Raw genomic sequence first — 20,915 nt, 5'->3', positions numbered from 1 at the left:
GCAGGCCAAGCAGCATCAGAGGAGCAGGAAAGCTGACGTTTCGGGTCGAGACCCTTCTTCGACCCGAAACGACTGCTTTCCTGCTCCTCTGATGCTGCTGGGCCTGCTGTGTTCATCCAGCTCTACACCTTGTAATCTCAGATTCTCCAGCATCGGCAGTTCCTACTATCACAGTAACAAAGGAATTCCCTTATTCCAATCGTTAGGACATTCTTGATAATAAGCTCTAATCATAGTCTTATATGTCTGATGCCATCTTTCCAGTGCACCTTGAGATTGGGGATGATAAGCAAACTATGTCAATTGTTTTATGCCCAACTAGTATAAGTTGTATAAATATTTGCAATATGAAAGCTGTACCTTGATCTGATTATATTTCTTTGAGTAATCCATATCTTAATAAATTGAACAAACTTTTCCACTATCATTTTTGCTGTATGTTTTCCTAATGGCACTGCTTCAAGAAATCTTGTTGAAACATCCATAATCATTAAAAGATATTCCTGATTTTATAGAGGAGACATACATAATCTATCGAGATACTGCAAAATGGTACTCCTGAAGAAACTGTTCTTACGCTTAATCTCAACCAGGTCTTATGTGAAATGAAACAAAAAGCTTTCCAAGCTGTGGGACTCCCTCAAGCTTCTTCTAAACCAAAAGCAAGCTACTGCCTTTCAATGTTTACTTTTCAATCACGTAACTCTCATCATACAAACAAATTCTCGTCATCAATGATACATCACTGATTATCCTTCTAAATGTTGTTTCAGTGGCCCTGAGATTAGTTCCATTAGGTTTCACTGGTAGGCCTGACATGGCAGGATCGCTCTAAAAACATTGCCGTTCCTAATTTAAATTTCCTGCTGGCTTCAAACAAACAGATGCACGGTGGGAATGCAGCGGTTTGTACTTTCTCTAATTTCACTGCTCCCCATTATACTTCGGTTTATAGGCAGAAAAAGCTGAATTATGAATCTGTTTAGATGGAGCATGAGAGAAATTGCTCATTTAGTGCACAGTTCACATAAACATTGAAAGTAAAACTTGCCTGCAGGCATTGATATGAATGATGGTTGCTAAGCAGTTGCACTTCAACCTAGTGAAACCTCTTTCTGTTCTCCTGGGCTATTGTACTCTGCCTAATGTCTTGGATGGTAATGTGGATTCCATCAGCCATCTCTTGTACTTTTGGAAATCTATCAATTCAGTTAATCCAGGCTGCAACTGATATGGTGCTTTTACTGTTCAGTGAACAAGATGATGTCGCTGAGGTTTCCTCACCAATCTGATGCATCTGCGGTGGCAAATTTTCTGGTGCATCTAATATTGTCTACATTTGTCCAAAAGAATCAAAGACATAACATTTGACAGTTTTTGCCACTTTGACAGCCATTTATATTAATTACAGGTCTTCTTTGAGCATGTGTCACACTCTCTCTGTTTAACATGAACACAAAGTAGACTACAGTGGTTACCATCTGTCACTGTTGAAAGTACTTTTAAAACCTTCTGATCTTGCTCCATTAAATCCAGTATTAGGAAATCCGTACACAAAATCTCCATCCTAATGAATTAAAAGTGCTGTTACGTGTAAGGTTTTGATTCCAAACACATGAACATTGCCGGTCTTTAATGGGCATATCGAACTGCAATGATTGGGGTACTACACACAAGATGTAGAGACAATAATTTATAGGTTGCCCCATAAGTCACATTACGTGAAAATTTACAGTAGTAGCCTGATAAAGACGCAGGAAATCAATTTCCATTGACAAGATTTACAGTAATTTTGAGTGCTAAATTCAATAGGCAGGAAATACCGGTATTCAGGCAGTCATTCTCAAAATTGCAGGACCTGACATCATATGAACCATCAACATCTGCTACGAAACAACTGCAACTTTCAGCGTTGTGTGAGATATTTAAATTCTTGTGTGGTACATGATTATAGATCATTTCTAAACTTTAGTAATTACAGATGTTCATATGATCATCAAAGAAGTTCTTGGACTCTAGTTGATCCTATGAACTATTAGAGTGCTCACCTTTCTGATGTTCCTTGACTTCTAGTGGAAGATTCAATATTTACTTCAGCAATTAATAGAAGTTGCGTAATTAACATTTTCATGTTCTCATAGGCCTGTACTGAAGCGCTCGTTCCAGAGTATTTTTCAAAATATGCTCGAAGCTGTGAAAGATTTTACACTGGATTATACACCATGTTTTATACATGTGCTTCATGATGTATTAATGCTTAGCATTTCTTTTTAACGTAACTGAACCAAGTTTTTGAACTTACATTATTGTGTATAAAGTAAAGGTTTTGGTATTTTACGAGAGAAAGTATCTCATGATTACCACAGAATGAAAGGGACTGTTTAAACTTTACTCACTCAGCAGCAATGAGGAAGATGCCCAAGTAATTGTGATTCAAATATCTTCTATTTGCTTCACCATTGGCAGCTGTGGCTTCAGCATCTAAGGCCCTACATTCCAGAATTCTCTCCTTAAACCTCTTCATTTTTCTTTCCTCCTTTTTAAGATGCTGTTAAAATATACCTCTTTGACCACACTTTTGGTCAGTGTCTTCAACCAAGCTACATATTGAGGTATTATATTTGTCTGTTAACATGCCTGTGAAGGGCCTTAGGAATACACATTTGGAGTCAGTTGTTGAATGTCCACTAAACAATTGGGAGATACCATCAAGTGCGATGTACCAAATTCTCAAATTTCGTATAATAATTCTAACATCTGAAATCACAGAACATATGACGATACCAAAACCTTCACCATCAACCCAATGCTCCTCCCCATCCAACATATAAGAGATGTCTGGAATGCGCTGCCAGCAGTGGTAGTGGAGTCAGATACTTTAGAGACTTTTAAGCGACTCTTGGATAGGCACATTGAGGATAGTAAAATGTAGGGTATGCAGGGTAGTTTGACCTTAGTAGGATAATAGGTCGGCACAACATCGTGGGCCGAAGGGCCTGTACTGTGCTGTACTGTTCTATGTTCTAAATGTATTTGTCAGTCAAATTTTATATTATTGCAGTTACAGTGAAAGCACCTGCAGACATCTCGAATTTAATGCTAGTCCACAAAATTGTTCAAAGTTGGATGGAACGCTGATGGTAAAAGTCATAAAGGTTATGTGATAGGTACTAACATCATCCAACAAATGATTTCCCACCCTCTGCTAAGAGTATTGCCATTCATTTCTTCTCTGCATGCAGATTAGAGTCAAAGGTGAACTGGTAATATATTGAAGTCACGACGTTGCACTATGACAGGTATTGCATGCAGTGGAGCTTTAACAGTGGTTTACAATGTTAGCTATTCTGATATCAGTTGGAATATAGTAACTTTACATTATATTTTCAAGACAGGCATAGATTCTTGATAAGCAAGGGGGAGAATGTTTATCAGGTAGATGGGAATTGGGACTAAACAGATCGGCCATGATCTTCTTGAATGGCAGAAAAGACTCAAAGAGCTGAGTGATCTATTTCTCTTAATTTATATGTTCACATATCATACTTGCTCTTTCATTCTCATTAAAAAGCTTGGTTTGAGCCTTCCTGCAGTTCCGTGTTCTGGGCACCTGGTGACGCTGAGAAGCAGCATCTTTATCACAGTTCAGTCGCTGCTGCGATAGATTGCTACTGTTTTAAATAAATAATTTTGACTTCATTGTTACCAATATAAAATTGCTTAATATTTGTTACTTTCCTATAACTGACAACGTTTCATCCTGAAATTAATTTCTGTTCATGGAAATGAAGTTGTTTCCCTTTTAATATGACATGGAAGAAACCAATCCCTGGTTTATCTACGATGAACCTATTCTAAAGATGAGTCATACTGGATTCAACATTAACTCTGTTTCTCTCCACAAATGCTACCAGACCTGCTGAGTTTCTCCAGCATTTTCTGTGTTTGTATTAAGCTAAATTCCAGCATGAAGCCAGACGAACCGATGTTATTGATTAGGCTGGACAATTCCACGACATACTATTACATAAACTTAGACAGAACACTATAGTTTTGATGATCTTTAGAAGGGCTGATTTTTTTTAAAAAACAGGGTTTTCAATTTTCTATTTTAATTTACAAATTAACTCCCCTATTTGATTCCATTTTAAAATCTAGGACATTACTTCAACGCAGTGCAGAGGGAGTGTAACACTGCTGGCACTGCCTCTTTTCTTTTGATGTGTCTCAGCTACCCTCACAGATGGATACAACAGATCTGTAATAGTCAACTGTGAACCATGAGTGCTTGCAGTGTCCAACTCAATATCAATTCCATCACTAGCACCATCAAAACAAATTATTTGTCATTATCCCATTACAGATTGTGGGATAATACTGAGGGAAATACACCCTCTTTGCTTTTCTATATTACAGCTGTGACAATGTCACAAAAATGTTGAATTTGCTGCAAACTACTTTAGGATACCTTTGGGTCAAGAAAGCTATTGTATAAATAGATGCTTTTCCTAACCTAGTTAAGTAATTTTTTTTAGCTTGCAAAACAAGGGTAATTGAATTACATGGGATGAAGACCATTTTCTTGAGTCCAGCTTACTGTATTTATTGTGGTTGTCATAGCCACTTTCTCGACCAACAGGACTATTAAATTAAACACATGAAAATATTTAACTTATTCATTAATAATTCCTTATATTGCGTGCAATAATTGCTTAAATCAAATTGAAAGTGAATGAAGAAAATATGAGGAAATCAAACCTGCACCATGTAGAATGGAACATTTATTAGCAAACTATCCACTCTCTGTCCTTCAATGTAAAGTCAGCCATTTGTTCAATGATCTTCTATCCAATAATGTGCTATCTTACCATATTTGATATAAAAGCATAAGTAAATGTTACTGGAGTACAAACTGACACACTACAAACTACGACAGAGTACACATACAGAGACCATTGCAACACCCAATAATAGTTTTGCATCAATTTAAAGACAAACCTCTATAAAAAGAAACAGGAATAACAAATACACTATTCTACTTTACACTCAAGTAAACATTGGCGAATTTGCCATTTAAGTATTCTGTTCATGTTTACAGAATATTATGCAATGAGTTTAACCTGGCTGAATTATCCACAATATAGCTACAATTGCATTCACAGTCAAACTATAAATATTTATACCTTGGATACAAAGAACTTCTTATTGGGTTCACTTTGGACAAGTCCTGTTGAATGAATGAATGCTCGTAGGGGAGACAGCGATGTCACTAAAACATACACTCTAAGAATTGCAGAAAGACCATCTATAGGAATAGCCTGTGACTTTCCTGAAAGTGCTGTGTATCTAGGAAGGAACAAAACATTAAAATGAATCTCGGGTAAAACATTTTAAAAAATTAAACTGGAAATGGGCAACAAATTAATTGGTTATAAAGAATAACTAAGCATCATTTTTCTCAATTGAGAGAGTCTTTCCACAAGTAAAATTGGAGACTGGATGCCCACTGGAAATGATTTTTTTCTGATAATATTATTTTGATAATTTTTATACATAAGATTTGCAGCTTGGGACATTTTTGGTATGGAATGTAGAGCACAATATTTAAATGTATATGTAAAGCACAATAGGTTTCAAAATAAAGCTTCCTTAATGCTGCTGTAAAAATATATCACAGCTAGAGTTACATCTTTCAATTTTCACATTAGTTAGTTAAAGCTACTGGTTTGTATTTTCTAAGAATGTAAAGAAGGTGGTAGCGGGGATGCTATCATGCATAAATAACAATTTGTAAGAAAACCATGCATTGCAAAAGGACTGGCATGTAATTGGCACCATACATCTGGCTGAGAATAGTGATGGAACGTGTCCAGGGAATGATAAACCTACACATTAGCTTAACATCAGTAGCAGACAAAAAAAATCTCTACCAAAGGAGAAAATAGCGAAATTTATAAATCAAAAATATAATAGTGAATGGATAACATGAAATTCAAAAGGGAAAGTCTTGTGTGACCTCTCTCACTGAGGTAAGTGATGTATGGGCTGAAGTTTCATTTGGCCCCAAATACTCTCCACGTCCATTTGCACACTATACATGCTAAATAGAACCAATGAACCTTATATAATACTGAGTGTTAAAAAGCTTTCAAAAATTAATTCATAACCTCCCACTTTCTTAAAATAACGTTCACTATAGTTGAATAAAGAGTCTGTATTATTGACACTTGTAAGGTATCAATAGATGAAGCTGCAAGCACTTGAAACCTCCTTATCATATGTAAATAAGCATTGTGAAAATAGCAGAATAGATCAGATGCCCACAATCATCAATAAAGCAGGTTTGTCCTTGGCCTCAGCTGTTTTAATACCCTAATGGATGATTGGGCTTTCAGCCAAGAATGCATAATGAAGCAGCCTTGTGGCTTATTTGTTTACTTTAAAAAGCTGTTGACAATTTATTGAATGAAAGTCTGCTTCCTGATTAGTTGCTGGTTTATACCAGTTCTGATGAAATGTTATTGATATAAAACATTAACTCTGTTTCACTCTTAACAGAAGCTGTTCGATTTGCTGAGTGGTTACAGCAGCATTTTCTTTTCTACTTCAAAGCTACTGTCTGCAGAAGACTGATGCTAGTGGCTCCGTGATGCCTCATTTCATAAATGGAGAACTTGAAAGAATATGTTATTAATACCTTATAAGACAACAGAATGCAGATGCTGTTCAAAAATAGCACTTTATTAAACTAAAATATTGTTGATTTTCTTCAGATTGCACTTACTGTTTCATATCAATTTCATTGTCCGTATCTTCAAGCTTTAGAGGAGGGATACTTCCATCTGAAGATAATGAGTTTCCAACCCTAATCCTGTTACTGATTGTTTTTGGTTCCACATAATAGGCTATGCAACTAGATGGAAGAACCAAGGGTTGCAGGACTGAAGGACAGAGCACAAAAGTACATTACATGGTGTTTCTTTGGAAGCCATTTTATCAGGCATATTTTCAATACTGCAGCTATCTTGAATTAAAAATACTATCATTTATGTTTAGGCAAATCATTTGATGCCCATCAGCAACTTACTAACCTTTTGCTCACAAGTACATAATATTCAGTACAGGAAGTTCATCAGTATGATAAATTTCCAATACAAGTGCAATATAAACTAGTCAATAAATGATATAGAATTACAGAATAACAGAACTGTTACAGTGCAGAAAAAGAACGTTTGGTCCATCATGCCTGCACCAGCTCCATTATGTAGTCTGGCTCTATTATCTAGTGCCAATCTCCTGGCTTTTCCCCATATCGCCGCACACTATTACTATTATATTATTACTACATTGGATTAGGCTCGCTTTGTCATACAAAACGTGAAACTTTGAAGGGATATGTTAATTGCCTGCTGACCAGTATTATTACTTTGCTTTGCAATACATCCCATGCATTGGAATCTAGAAGCTTCTTCAAAGATTAGCTTAAATCACAACAAAGATGTCCACAAAAAGAATGAGCAGATTTTTGAACTGTTTACAATCCACATTAATGACTTGGAGGAACGAAGTGAATGTTCTGTAGCCAAATTTGCAGGCGACACAAAAATAGGTGGAAAAGCAGATTGCAAGAGGGATACAAACAATTTACAGAGAGTTATTGATAGGTTAAATAAATGTGCAAGAAATTGGCAAATGGAGAATAATGTGGGGAAAAAGTGAAGTTGTTCCTTTTGGAAGGGTGAACAAAAGGACAGAATAAATGGAGAAAAAGAGCAGAAAGCTGCAATGCAGAAAGGACTTGGGTGGACCTGTACATGTGGCATAGAAAGCTAGCACACAGGAGCAGCAGGTAGTCAGGAAGGCTAATGGAATGTTGACCCTTATTTCAAGGGGTTGGAATATAAGAATAGGGAAGTTTTACTGCAACTGTACTAAGTGCTGGTGAGATCACATCTGGAGTACTGTGAGCAGTTTTAGTCTCTTTATTTAAAAGAAGATATTTCATTGGAGGTCATTTACAGATGGTTCATTAGGATGATCCCTGGGATGGAGGGATTGTCGTATGAGGAAAGGCTAAACAGGTTGGGACTCTGCTCACTAGAGTTTAGATAATGAGAGGTGAAACATATGAAACATATAGGATTCTTAAGGGGCTTGACATAGTAAATGCTGAGAGAATGTTTCCCCTCGTGTGAGAATCTAGGATCAGGGGCATAGTCTAAGAATAAAATGGTGCCAATTTAAGACTGAGGTGAGGAGGAATTTCTTCTCTTTGAGAGTTTTTAGAGCCCCTTACTGCAGACAGCAGTGAGGGCAGAGGCCTTATTTACATTTAAGGTTGAGATAGATAGGGGAATCAAGGAGAAAACACAGCAAAGGGGACACGAGGAATGTTATGGTCCTAATGTATGACAGAACAAGCTTGAGAGGCCAAACAGCCTACTCCAGTTCCTAGTCCCTATGGTCTTAATGACTTTACAAAATACTGTGAACTTTATGTATAACAGCAAGCTATGCAAATCAAAGGGTATGCAACCAATTAGGCAGTAACTATGCCAGTTGATTTAATATATAAAGAACAACAATGAAAATTCACAACTTTATTGTTGTTTGGCACTGTGGGTCTACATATTGAAATTAGGTTGCAGCAGTTCAAGAATTTTAAAGGGCAACTAGGGATGGGCAATAAATGCTAAGCCAGCCAGCAACCAACTACATCCTGTGAATGAATCAGGTTTCTTTTTAACCTATTGCCATTAAAAGGAAAGGAAGCTTCTGTGAAGATTCACTCTGATGCTGTCTGAGAAGTTTACAAGACTACAATTGTCATGATGGGTCCTATATCCAAGGTTGGGCCCGAAAAAAAACTCATAGAAAGTAAATCAGTTAGTTCTGATCTGATCAGTGCTGTAAATGAAGAATTCTGACCCACATTGGGCCTTTATTATTTATCAAGTCATAATGAGTTTACACACTTAGGTAAATCATGGCATATTTTAGTTCATAACATCAGAATGTTGGCATATGATGGACGAATGTTGGAGAATGAATCAGGCTCTGTAGTAGCCAGAGGTTTCCCCAAATCCGAGAATTATGTGAATTACTGTGCTTAATACAGCTTCAATCAGAAACATCAAAAATAAAAAACATCAAAAAGTGCTCCACACCCTGAAACATGAGAAAGCAGAGTTAACATTTTGGGTCCAGTGACCCCTCTTCAGAAAAACTGAGGGATCACTGGAGCCACAACACTAACTTTGCTTTCTCTCCACAGATGCCGCTAGACCTACTGAGTTTCTCCTGCAGTTTTTGTTTTTGTTTCAGATTTCCAGCATCTGCAGTTGATTTTTTTTTTATTCCTGAAGTATGGGACTTGGGGCACAGCTAGACATGGGCAAAGACACATTTCCACATACAAACTGTAGTAGAGTACATCTTAAGATAAAAATTGAGACAGTTAAAGTTCCAGAAATAGAGGGTACTGTATGTCATTCAAATGTTTCCCTTTTGTTTCGATCATTACAGTATCTTTCCTTTGTAAGTTTTAAATTAAATCAAACTCTTATAAATACACGAATGACCTTCTAACAGACAGCCAAGTGATATCCGTGTATTTTTAAACTTCAAGAATGAATTATAGCTTTAGGCAGATGCCAGCAAATATTATCATAATCCTTAACCTAATTCAGAATTCATAATCAACCTCACCACATACTGCTGCCATTTCTTCTTTAGTAGAAAAAGCCTAACAGATACATTTACCACACAGATATTCCATAAGTAAAAGCTACATAACTCAGGAATGATAAAGTTCTGAGTGAGTTACGAAGAACTCTCTTATGAATAGGATAAAATGATATTCCCACACTTGCACACTAAATATTTATAAGTAGCACACTGAATGCTCTATTTATAACACAAGTTAAACACAGAAGCTCTTGCTCTTTGGACCTGGTCTTTGGGTTTCAAGATCATGAACATGATCTAACAAGACATTTATGACGAAACATATGTGACCGATCAAAGCCTCATGTATCAGGAAGGTTTTTTAAACTGGGCATAGAGCTACTCAAATGGCTTCGTTTGGTGATTAAGTCATGTATGTACAAATAACTTGGATATATTTTGAACTTCAGTTCTGCATTTTGTTTCCAAACTCCAATCTCTTAGATCATAGCTTGAAACATAGCTAGTGTGAGTGTATGTACCAAAAGTGGGCAGGTCATGAAGTCAACAGCCTTCTCTGGTTGATTTGATGCACATTCAGCAAACTTTAACTGCATATGTGCAGTCCTCCTGTCCTAATCACTCACAGTTGAACATACTGCAGCACGTGTGCCAGAAGATGGCCAAATTTCGCTGAGGGAGACTCAGTGGTTAGCTGAGAAGCAACTGCAAGGGCACTGGTAAAGGGGCAATGATGGGAGCATGAATGCTGGCCTCAACTGAGTACAGCAGATTCACGCTCCATTAAGTCTCTGGCATTCTCTGTAAGCAGTGCCCCCGTAATGTTACAAGTCTGATGGAAGACTGTTTGCTGGAGCTGCTGTGGTTTAGATGGAGATCATGTGGCATGTGCTTGCTGCCTTGCAAACTCAAGTAGCTGTTATCATGACTGCCATGGTGGGAATTTGAACCTATGTCCCCAACACATTAGCCTTGGCTCAGTGACATTACCACAGTGCCACCATCACCACTGGACACTTGCGTGTCTTAATTAAAGAGGCACTTGTCTTACACAAGGTGTAGATTAATGCATGATACCAATCAATACGATTAATATCAATTAGCTAGGAATAATCACAAGAATCAGGAGCCAGGTATGTCATATCTCTCTCCATTGGGAATTCATGCAAAACTTTGTTTACCCGACGATTGTGTGGCATCTTCAGATTGGGTGCAGCTTAATACAGCTCAATGGTACAGAACCATTATCTTATATAACAGCATCCATCAAAGCATGATCACTGAGATGGCGTGTGTCCTTGTTACATGTTTTTGGAATATACCCTTGCTTTCATGTTAACTTTAGATTGCATAAACAGTCTACACCAAATTATATCAAACACAAATTAGAATTAAACATATGCAATGCTGAATATGGAATGCCTGATTGTGTAGACCTATTATTTTCACTTGGCATCACTATGTCTGTAGGGTGGGCCCATTGTAGGAGTCAATTAGTAACTGGGACCTTACTATGAAAACAATGAATAATTCTTTTGTGCTGCAGTAGAATTACTGTTGTAAGAGGACAGAAAGGTTAAAGTCAAAGCCTTCAACAATACAAAGTACAAATACTTAGAAAGACTTGAAATAGTTAGGTTTTTTTGTTAAATTAATATAGAGCATGAGATGATATAGAAGATTTAAGATAATTCACGGATTGGAAGCATAGGTAGAAGTTGCCTGTATAACCAAATGAGTGATATACAATAACAGGCTGTCGATTAACTGCAAGAAATTGAGTACAGAGAACTGATGAAACATTATTTCACAAAAGTTGTGAATCCATTAAATTTATTCTTAGGGCCAGAGATTGAAACTGTTAACATTTAATGTATAATTTGACAGGGCGAAAGAAAGAAAATGGGATAAAGAGACATGGAAATGGCTAGGTAAATATGATTTAGACTATTTGGTGATATGGAGGATAGGTGTCAACACAGACTGGTTGGGCCAAATGGCCCTGCTTTAGTCTTGCAGTTTCCATATAATTCTAATGAAAGATGCTAGAAATTGTATTAAGAACAGAGCAGGAGGAAACTTTTCTTTGGGCCTTTTCTCTCCATTTAGAAGGAGGGTCAGACGTGGAGGAAATGGATTGAAATCTGGCATTTGTACGTTATGGGTGAGGAAAGACAGTCAATGGAAATCCTGCCAAGGATAATGGGATTAAAATTAAGGCTATGGTGGAAAAGCAGTGGTACGCCTCATTGCTCGATTTTTCCTCCTGTTTCCATTACTGTCTTACTTGATTTGGACTGGATAAATGGAGGAAACTGTGACTGTATCCTGTTGGTATCTATTGCCCACTCTTTACTACTCTACTTCATTTGCTTGACTTACTTCAATGTTTTTTAATTGCCAATCAAAAAAGGATCAGTAAAAGGACTTTATATTTTTAACTGTTGATGACATCAAATACATGTAGTCATCTACATTCACCCAAAAAATGTAGCTCAATCATAATTCCAGACTAATCTCCCGAATCCCTAGTGCTATAGTTAAAGGGCACCTGGACAAGCATTCACACACTGCAAGCCTTGGAGTGACGCTTGCAGCTAAACATTGTGGCCCTTTCAACTTTCCCTGGTCAGCCTGCTTCCCTTCCACTCTTGGCCAGCTCCCTTGATCCATGCCCATTACATTCTAGCTTTCATCCCTCAGTCACCTTCTGTGCCCCCTACAACTTGTGCAACCGCCCCTGATCTCAACCATGCTTGGCATGGATGATTGTTCCCCAAAGAGGATAAAGCAGCAGCTATTCACTCCAATATCCGGAAAGATATCTGCACATCACTTCTAAGCAGTCATGAGTCTGAAGGCAATTCTGTTTGCGCACATAGAACTTAACTGGAAGGCAAACTCAATTCCAGAAAGTTGGCCTTTTAATGAGCATGCATGACAGATAGATGCATGTAAAAGAACTTCCTGATGCTTGCTATTGGAAAACTGAACCCACCTTTAAAGTGACAAGACCTTAATTGAAAACATTCCTCCTGCAATCGAGGATCTGACTTTAGCCTTTCACATTAACATCCCCTGCTGCAATGCTTTCTGCACCTGAGAGAAGAAAATGATTCCACTCTCTATTCTTCCTCCCTGCAAGATTACCTAGTCAATGTTAATACCTAATAATTAATAGTCTCAATATTTAATACTGTAGACTCATTCATGTATAACAATACTCAAGTTGTATAAACTAAATGAAAAAAGAACTTATTAATTTAAGACAGGTTTGGTAGATTGTTAAAGTAGCACAAATCATTTGGGATGATATTTTCTTCATGAGATCTTTGCCTGAAGGTACTGTGACTTCTACCATAGGTGGGACAAGGAGGCAGGCACAGAATTTACCTCAGTCAGAAGAGGGATTCAACGTCATACCAATCTGATCCATACTGGCCATCCAGCCAACTGAGTCAACCAGCTTGTCAAAAGGTCTGACTTGCTATGATTACACACTTTTACATACATTTTGTAGCCTGGAGCTATGGATAGTGATGGTAGAGGCTCCAATTTCTTTCTACCAGACAACCAGTTCTGCTTTTACCATCTGCCTTTGGCTCATGTTGGAAGGATTTACAAATTGATGCTCAACTTGCATAGTGAAGACACCTTTCTAAGTCCTGGAGTGGGAACTGAACTTGAGCATTTGGCTCAGAGACAGGGATACTATTACTGGGACTGTGATGATATTCAGTCAGTAACTGTGAATTTAGCCTGTAAACATATATTCTATGCAAAATATTTACTTTTTGGAGTTTACATTTAAATTTTCCCATTTTAAGAAGAATTAGCCAAACATATGGATACAAAATGTTGCTTATTTACTGTAAAATAATTCTAGGTTCTGAACAAAGCATTTGGCTGTGAATAGATCATGCTCACAACTGCAGTTTATAAGAATGGCTTAACAATAGCTGCATCGGATTTATGAATTAATTATAAATGGCTTCACAGCTCTTCAGTATACTGCAAAGATCTATAAATCAAATCTTCCAGAAGTATTAAAATAATTATTTGAGGGAAGTGAGTCACAAATGTTACAAAGTTTGAAGCCATCAAAAATAATTCCAACAGAGTCCCAACTGTCTGCACTAATAACACACATACTGGTAATTATCTATGAACTAGACTAACAGGAGTTTGTGTTTTATTGTATTGCAATCTTCAACAGCTGGTTGCAACCCTGGGTCAGGTCTTCCACAATCTTTAGTTAATCTTCTGTGTGCACTTCAGGGCAGGTCTGGTTGGAAGTTTGAAACATTTCAAGGCATTTTTTTTTTAGTCTTTTTAAATCCTTTAGCATAAAGCATAGTGCACAAAATCATTTGTGTCAGGTCAGATCACTGCTTATGTTGATTTTTTATCAACAGCTGTGTGGCCATTTCAGCTCTGCCAGCAATGCAGGCTGTATCCTTTATGGATAAGGAGCTCCAGATCAATTATTATTCATCTATGGTTCTCCACTGTAAGGATATCCTCAAGTGTGACAAATAATTGAGACTCCACCGTACTTTTAAACAGAGAATAGCAGGAAAACAGAATTATTGCAGTGCAAACTCACAAGGCATTCAGATCATAGTATAAACTACAAAGTTAAGCTCCAGCATTTGCGTATCATCAAAAAGAATATCATTACCTTTTACAGGTCTTGACTACTAAGACATTCCATGTAGTTGATGCAATGATAACAACCTGACTAAAGGATTCATGGCAATGACAAACCACAAATTAATTCAGTAATTTTATGTAATTCCTTACTAAGAATAAAATGTTGTACTTTTGTAGTGATTCAATAACCCTTAAATAGCTTGTTTATTTTTTCAATCACAAAAGTGTACCTAACAAAAAAAAGTTAACATGAGAAAAGTTATTACCTGGCAATCTTTGAGCAATCTCCAGAATCTGACAAAAGCCATCTTTTCTGCAAAGTGTACGTTCTAGACCTGGGATTCTATTTACCTGAAAGTAATTTCACAGCCTCAGCTATTACCAGTTCAACATGTTATTAAACAAGTATTAAGGAAAATACTTTATTTTATTCTTCCAAATCAGTAACTGATATTTAACCTATAGCATGCCAAAAATGAAATGAATAATAGCTCTTATAAATAATAGCTCTTTGCGCTATTAAGTTATCTTTCAATCAGCTAATGAATTGCAAAAATTCAAAGGACTGGTCTACTTATTTCAGTGACAATACCAGATTAATCCTCAAAAGGTTAACTTTTAGTTGGTTGAAAACAATCAAGATTTTTGAAGGAAATTTTAGACACATGTTTGATTCTACTTCCAGCCTGCACAGTGGTAGCAGCTAAAAACACTGTTTGAGAGAGATAAATTCAATGCTAAAACATTTCATAAACAGAAATATACTGTGTCTATTTCACAATAGAGTATACTTAAAATAAAAATAAAGTTCAAACAATAAAAGTAGAACACTGAGGTAATATGAGAAAAGGGAATGATAGTAAAAATAATTACACTTAACTTCTAACTAAAGTCACTTCTTTTGTATAGGTAAACAGAACTGAAGGTAAGAAAAGAGTGGGAAGGGGTGCTTAGTTTACTTCAGTATCCATGACATCTGTGTTATTTAACATCTCAGTAGCATTTTTAAAAATGTCTTCACTGATGTTCATGTCACAGGCTAGGCCAACATTTACTGTATCTCTAATCAAGTCGCATGTAGAATCACAGACCCCTACAGTGTGGAAACAGGCCAGTCAGCCCATTGAGTTCACACCGACCCTCCGTACAGCATCCCACCCAGGCCCACCTCCCTACCCTATCCCTGTAACCCTGTATTTCCACTTAACCTACACATCCCTGGACACTATGAGCAATTTAGTATGACCAATCCACCTAACCTGCACAACTTTGGACTGTGGGAGGAAACCAGAGCACCCGGTGGAAACCCATGCAGATACGGGGAGAATGTGGCAGGTTTCCTTTGCTAATGGACATTAATGAACCAGATGAGTTGTTACAACAATCAACAGTGGACACCATTAAACTAGTTTATCTTTATTCCATATCTTTATTAACTTTGAATTTGTATTCAAACATCACCGTCTGCAATGGTGGGTTTCGAACCATAACACTAGGACAAGAATCTGGGATCTTGGATCACGAGTATAGTGACATTGCCATTACACCACCATCTCCCCTTATTACTGTAACATTCATGATTTTAAAGTATCATGGGGAGTTAGATGAACTGAAATTTTTTTTAAGCTGGCTGGTCCAACAAACCTAAACTCCTTTATGTTCCAGTCGTCAAAAAGTTAAAATTAAACTTTGATTCAAGTTTAATATTATCCAATGAGTGATTGCTGCCACGGGTGAAATAACCATCAACATCATCAACAAGCTTAATGCTGCCTTTACGTTTCATTTTATTTACTAGCATGGTTGAAATCTATATTTCTTTAAAGAAAATGAATAAAGGTTCTACTTGATGACAGAGAAAGTTGTCAGGAGGCCTTACAAGCAAAGCTGATCTGGATTAAACTGAAGACTGCAGTGAGGTCAGTCACTCATTTCTTGATACATTCTCACATATTGCAAAAGTAACCTGCTCGCTTACACAACAAGGCAGTGGGTTCCCTCTTTAAATAGTTACAGTGGGGTATCATCAGGACTCAGTAGGCCTGAATGGAGGAGCAGATGTAGCTTTGCTGTTGGGTTGGACCTGGTGTTTATGAGTCACAGGTCAGGAAAAGACCAGGCAGGCAAATAAAAGCTAAGAAAGAGGAAAGGTATCCCTTTTGTGTACCCAGGGAGTCCAGGGCTTCTCATTTCCCAGTCTAGCTCCCTAACACCTTGCTATTACATTCAGATTCCCAATCATCACATAATCTGTACCCAGACTGTGGGTTCTTGCTGTTAAACCCTGACTGCCACACATCCACTAGCAAACAAGCTTGTTTCCTACATTACTACAATGATAACACTTCAAAAATATTGTGAAGGCTGTGAAGTGGTTTGAGATGTCTGTTGCTCGTGAACGATATGATTTAAATGTACGTTGATTAGCCTTGAAATAAAGCATCAGGTTGAACATTTTAAATAAAATATAAAGGCACTTTTTAAAATCTAGGCCTGCTTTGATTACCTTCTGATGAAGCTGAAGTTGTGCAAACTCTTCTTTTTGAAGGCATCTGTTACCATTGAGCTTATCTGAAGTAAAACAAATAAGCAAGTCCCAATGCTCAGCTCCTAAAAAAGAATAAAAATCACAGTCAACCCTGCAAACAAATATTCCTACTATACTAAAGAAACAATTGGCACAGATTTCGTGGGCAACAACAACCAACGCACAGTTTATTAAACTTATACCTGTACACAGACATTTTATGGGCATTTCCATCATGACTCATGTTAATATGAAAGCACTGGGGACCTGTGCAAATAGTTATATCTCCAGATTAAAGCAACTTTACTGAGACATGCAAAGTCCCATTTTAAAGCTGAAAAAAATTAGGTCTTTAGTGAATTAAAAATCAGACCCATGAATCAGACCCAGACCATTAAATAGCAATGCCAAAAATGTCAGACAGTGAAATAAAAAGGAAAGAAAGATTGACTGAGAGAGAAAGAGACTAATAAAACAGAACACAAGAACAAAGATCATTTTTAATTACTGCAAACCTCCAGCCATAATTGAAAACTGAGGGAACATAACATTCTTTTCTTAAAAGTAAAAGGTTGGTTCCAGATAGGCTGTTTGATAGTAGTCAAAGGTTACTACTCAAATAAAAACAAAATACCCCAGATGCTGTAGATCTGAAATTAAAACAAAAATGCTGGAGAAACTCAGCAAATCTGGCAGCATCTGTGGAAAGAGAAACAAAGTTGACATTTCATGTCTGATATGATTTTTCTTCAGAATACTTTGAAGCATTTCTGAAGAATCATATTTTGGAAGTCCGTGTTCACCTCATCAATAGCATTCCCCACATCAAGCCTTCTTGGTACCTCTTCAAAAAACTCCTGCAAATTAATTAGGCATGATTTTCCTGTTACAAATCCATACTGACACTTTTGAATCAACTAACATTTTACCATGTAACTATTAATTCTATCCCACTTCCGAATGACTGTTCCCAGAAGTTTCTCCACCACCAAAGTTAAACTGACTAGCTTGTAATGGTTGGACTTATTCTTACAACCTTTTTTGAACATGCTGTAATGTTTGTTATTGTCCAGTCCTTCAGCAGAATCCCCACATCCAAAGAAGATTTAAAGGTAAGTGCCTCGATGCTTCTGTAATTTCCACTCATTTCCTTTAATAACATTGAATGCATCCAGCCCCAGTGTCTTATCACTTTTAACTACTGACAGCTTATACAATACCTCCTCCTTATCAATGTTAAACCCTTCTAGTGACTGAGTTCCCTCCTCTGTTACTGTGGACTGATCTGTATCTGCCTCATTAGTAACGACAGATGCAAAGTATTCATGTAACGCTTATGGCATATCTCTTGCCTCTATGTGTAAACGCTATTTTTTCAACCTTAATCAGCCTAATTGCTTTTACCATCCTTTTACTATTGATGTGCTTTAGAACCCTTATGTTAGCTGCATATCACATTTGTCATCCAAGGAACTCGAGATATTTTGTCCAACTTTTCTCTTTTGAGGGAATATACTTTGTCTGTATACCATTACCACTTCCCTAACTTTCAGCATAACTGCGTCTCTATACTAATCTTGTAATTGTCTGCCTAATGGATATTCTTCAGTGATTCTAGCCACTGCTCAAGCTCCAGTTTAAGCAACTTCCTGTACTTGGGTTCATCTGCAATAAGTGTCCATGACTTCCCACATGCCACAGGGCAGGAATTCCTCTAGACTGAGCTGTCCTGCATACCTTAACGGTAATCTTATATGTGATTTTACTTTAACTCCACTTACTTTTACTTACTTCAATCTTAATATTGTATTAATGATTAATAGAAAGTAGAAATTTTTCAGCCACACTCAAAATATACGATTATAAATTCTTACTTTCCATGTGCTAGTTTAGAAATCTATGTTTTCAAATTTATTGGAGTTTAAACAGTCACCAGTAAATGTTTCTACAGCAGTCCAAGTGGCTATGGTAATTCATTGAGGTCCTGCCTTGCACCACACTTATGGAGTGGCTTTCCTCTTGCTATGAGTCACCAAACTTAACACTGATGGAGGCAAGTCTTTGAGTTTACATCTCGACAGAATACTTAAAACTAAATGAGTGCACTTAAGCCACATGGAAGCTAACCAATCATTTGGACTCTGAATAGTAGATCTTTCTGTGTGTTTAGAGACACTTTCTACCATTGAAAATGCTTCAAACAATATACTGCAAACTAGCATTGCTCCTACTAACTGTCATGCTTACCAATCACAACATTCATGTACATCTCATGGAGCAGATGATCAGACATTGATTAATGAGTAACGGTCAGCTGTAAGGTTCAGTCTTGGCATCATCACTTTTTAATATTTACATTAGTAGCATCTTAACTACGTGCTAATGGAGATATTGAAGCATAAATGATCTTGTGACAACTCTCCAAGTGCAAAACTATGTCATCTTGTAAAAAGAACCAGGACAAGATAAGGGACCTTGATCACCCGGCCTACACATATTGTGCACAATATAGTTCAATGAAAACTGTATCAGAACTTTATATGATGCTATGACTGTATGTAAATGCAGAGATGTCAGTGCAGATTAGATGGGGGTGTGATACAGAATAATGCCAATGGCCTGAGTTCAGTTGCTATACAGGTAATTCATTCAGGCTTTGCTTCACACTTGTGGCATCTCTCAAGCTGTGGGTGGTCAAACTGTCTCTCTCACTCTCTCTTTCTCTCTCTCTAAAGAAGAGATGTCTTTTGTGCTTAGAACCGTGGCTAGATAATGATGTGAAGAGACTCCTCAAATTATGATCCATCATTGGTTCATACAAACTGTCCATTGCAGAATGGATAGCAGCCAGAGTCCATAATGTGGATGATAATTTGGGAGTCAACTTTTCATGGTTTTCAAGTTTCATACAAAAGAAGATGGAGTTGATTATTACTGCAACCTGGAGCAGCATAGTTCTGAAGGATACCTGCAGTCAGTCACAGGAAAGGAACAAGATTAAATTGAGAAAAACAGAAGTCATTCTTATGAACCAACTTCTTCCAGTCTGACTTTTGTGTCTAGTCACGTAATAAAATTGGATGTATTTTTAGACACATTAATTCAGTGACACCACAAAAACAGAGCTGGGAAGTGGAGGATATTGCAAATAATAAAATGTTTAAAAAATGCTAAACTACAACTGACAATATTTCAAACTCAGCTGTGGGACAGATCTGTTGTAAACTGGAATATGTTAATAAATATTTGTTGCAAGGGCAAGACTAGCATCAAGTCTTGCAACATGTAGATAAAGGAGTCTTTCCCGTGCACAAGCTATCGTGAACCCACTTTATATAATCAGTTTACATTTTCACAATATTTATTGAAGGGGAATTATTCCTCCTATTTACTTCTGAGATACATCTTTATTTTCGTATGCCCTAATGCTTGTCAACAGGTGATATACTAGCTGTTTTAACATGTAGCAAACTGCATAGATAGGGAATTTAGCCAAGTCAGCTGTGGTTAAGTTGGTTCAACTCTACATCTGAGTCAGAAGATGGTGGGCTTAAGTCCTTTTGAAGAACTGCATTCTTAGGAGCATTGAAACAGAAAACAGAGACAGTAATGGCCATTTGGCCCATCCAGCGTTCAATATGGCTGATCCTCTATCTCAATGCCATACTCTGGCTGTCTCCTCACACATCTTGACTCCTTCCAAATCTACAAATCTACTTCTTTCTTAAATGAATACTTTTTGGTTAAGATGGCGGCAGAGTAAGACGCTCCAGCCGGAGCTCTTCTGCTGTGCTGGTTCTTTTCCTTTATCTTTGCCTCTCGCTTCATTTTTTTAACCCCGTTCTGCGTTAGGAAAATGGAGGAGTTAACGAGTCCCAGAGGCAAATCCCGGAGCAGCGGGCAATGGGGAGGGGAAGCTGTCCCGGAGCAGCGGGCAATGGGGAGGGGAAGCTGACCCGGAGCAGTGGGCAATGGAGGGGTGGGGGAAGCTGTCCCGGAGCAGTGGGCAATGTGGGGGTGGGGGAAGCTGTCCCAGAGCAGTGGGCAA

General features: G+C 37.5%; 1 protein-coding gene across 1 annotated transcript in view; it reads right to left on the bottom strand.

The window, feature by feature from the left end:
• cped1 (cadherin-like and PC-esterase domain containing 1) overlaps positions 1-20,915 on the bottom strand; it is a 302,217-nt gene that overhangs the window by 230,130 nt on the left and 51,172 nt on the right. The window contains exons 3-7 of the mRNA XM_048608017.1: positions 16,847-16,950; positions 14,607-14,691; positions 6,785-6,941; positions 5,184-5,346; positions 2,049-2,191 (exon numbers count right to left, since the gene is read on the bottom strand). Coding sequence (XP_048463974.1) covers positions 2,049-2,191; positions 5,184-5,346; positions 6,785-6,941; positions 14,607-14,691; positions 16,847-16,950 — 652 coding nt within the window. The remainder of the gene's footprint in view (positions 1-2,048; positions 2,192-5,183; positions 5,347-6,784; positions 6,942-14,606; positions 14,692-16,846; positions 16,951-20,915) is intronic.

This window comes from Rhincodon typus, chromosome 18 (genome assembly GCF_021869965.1).
Source record: "Rhincodon typus isolate 14 chromosome 18, sRhiTyp1.1, whole genome shotgun sequence".
NCBI classification, from domain to species: Eukaryota; Metazoa; Chordata; class Chondrichthyes; order Orectolobiformes; family Rhincodontidae; genus Rhincodon; species Rhincodon typus.
The sequence above is the reverse complement of the archived record's forward strand: the minus strand, read 5'-3'. Positions and strand labels throughout refer to the sequence as shown.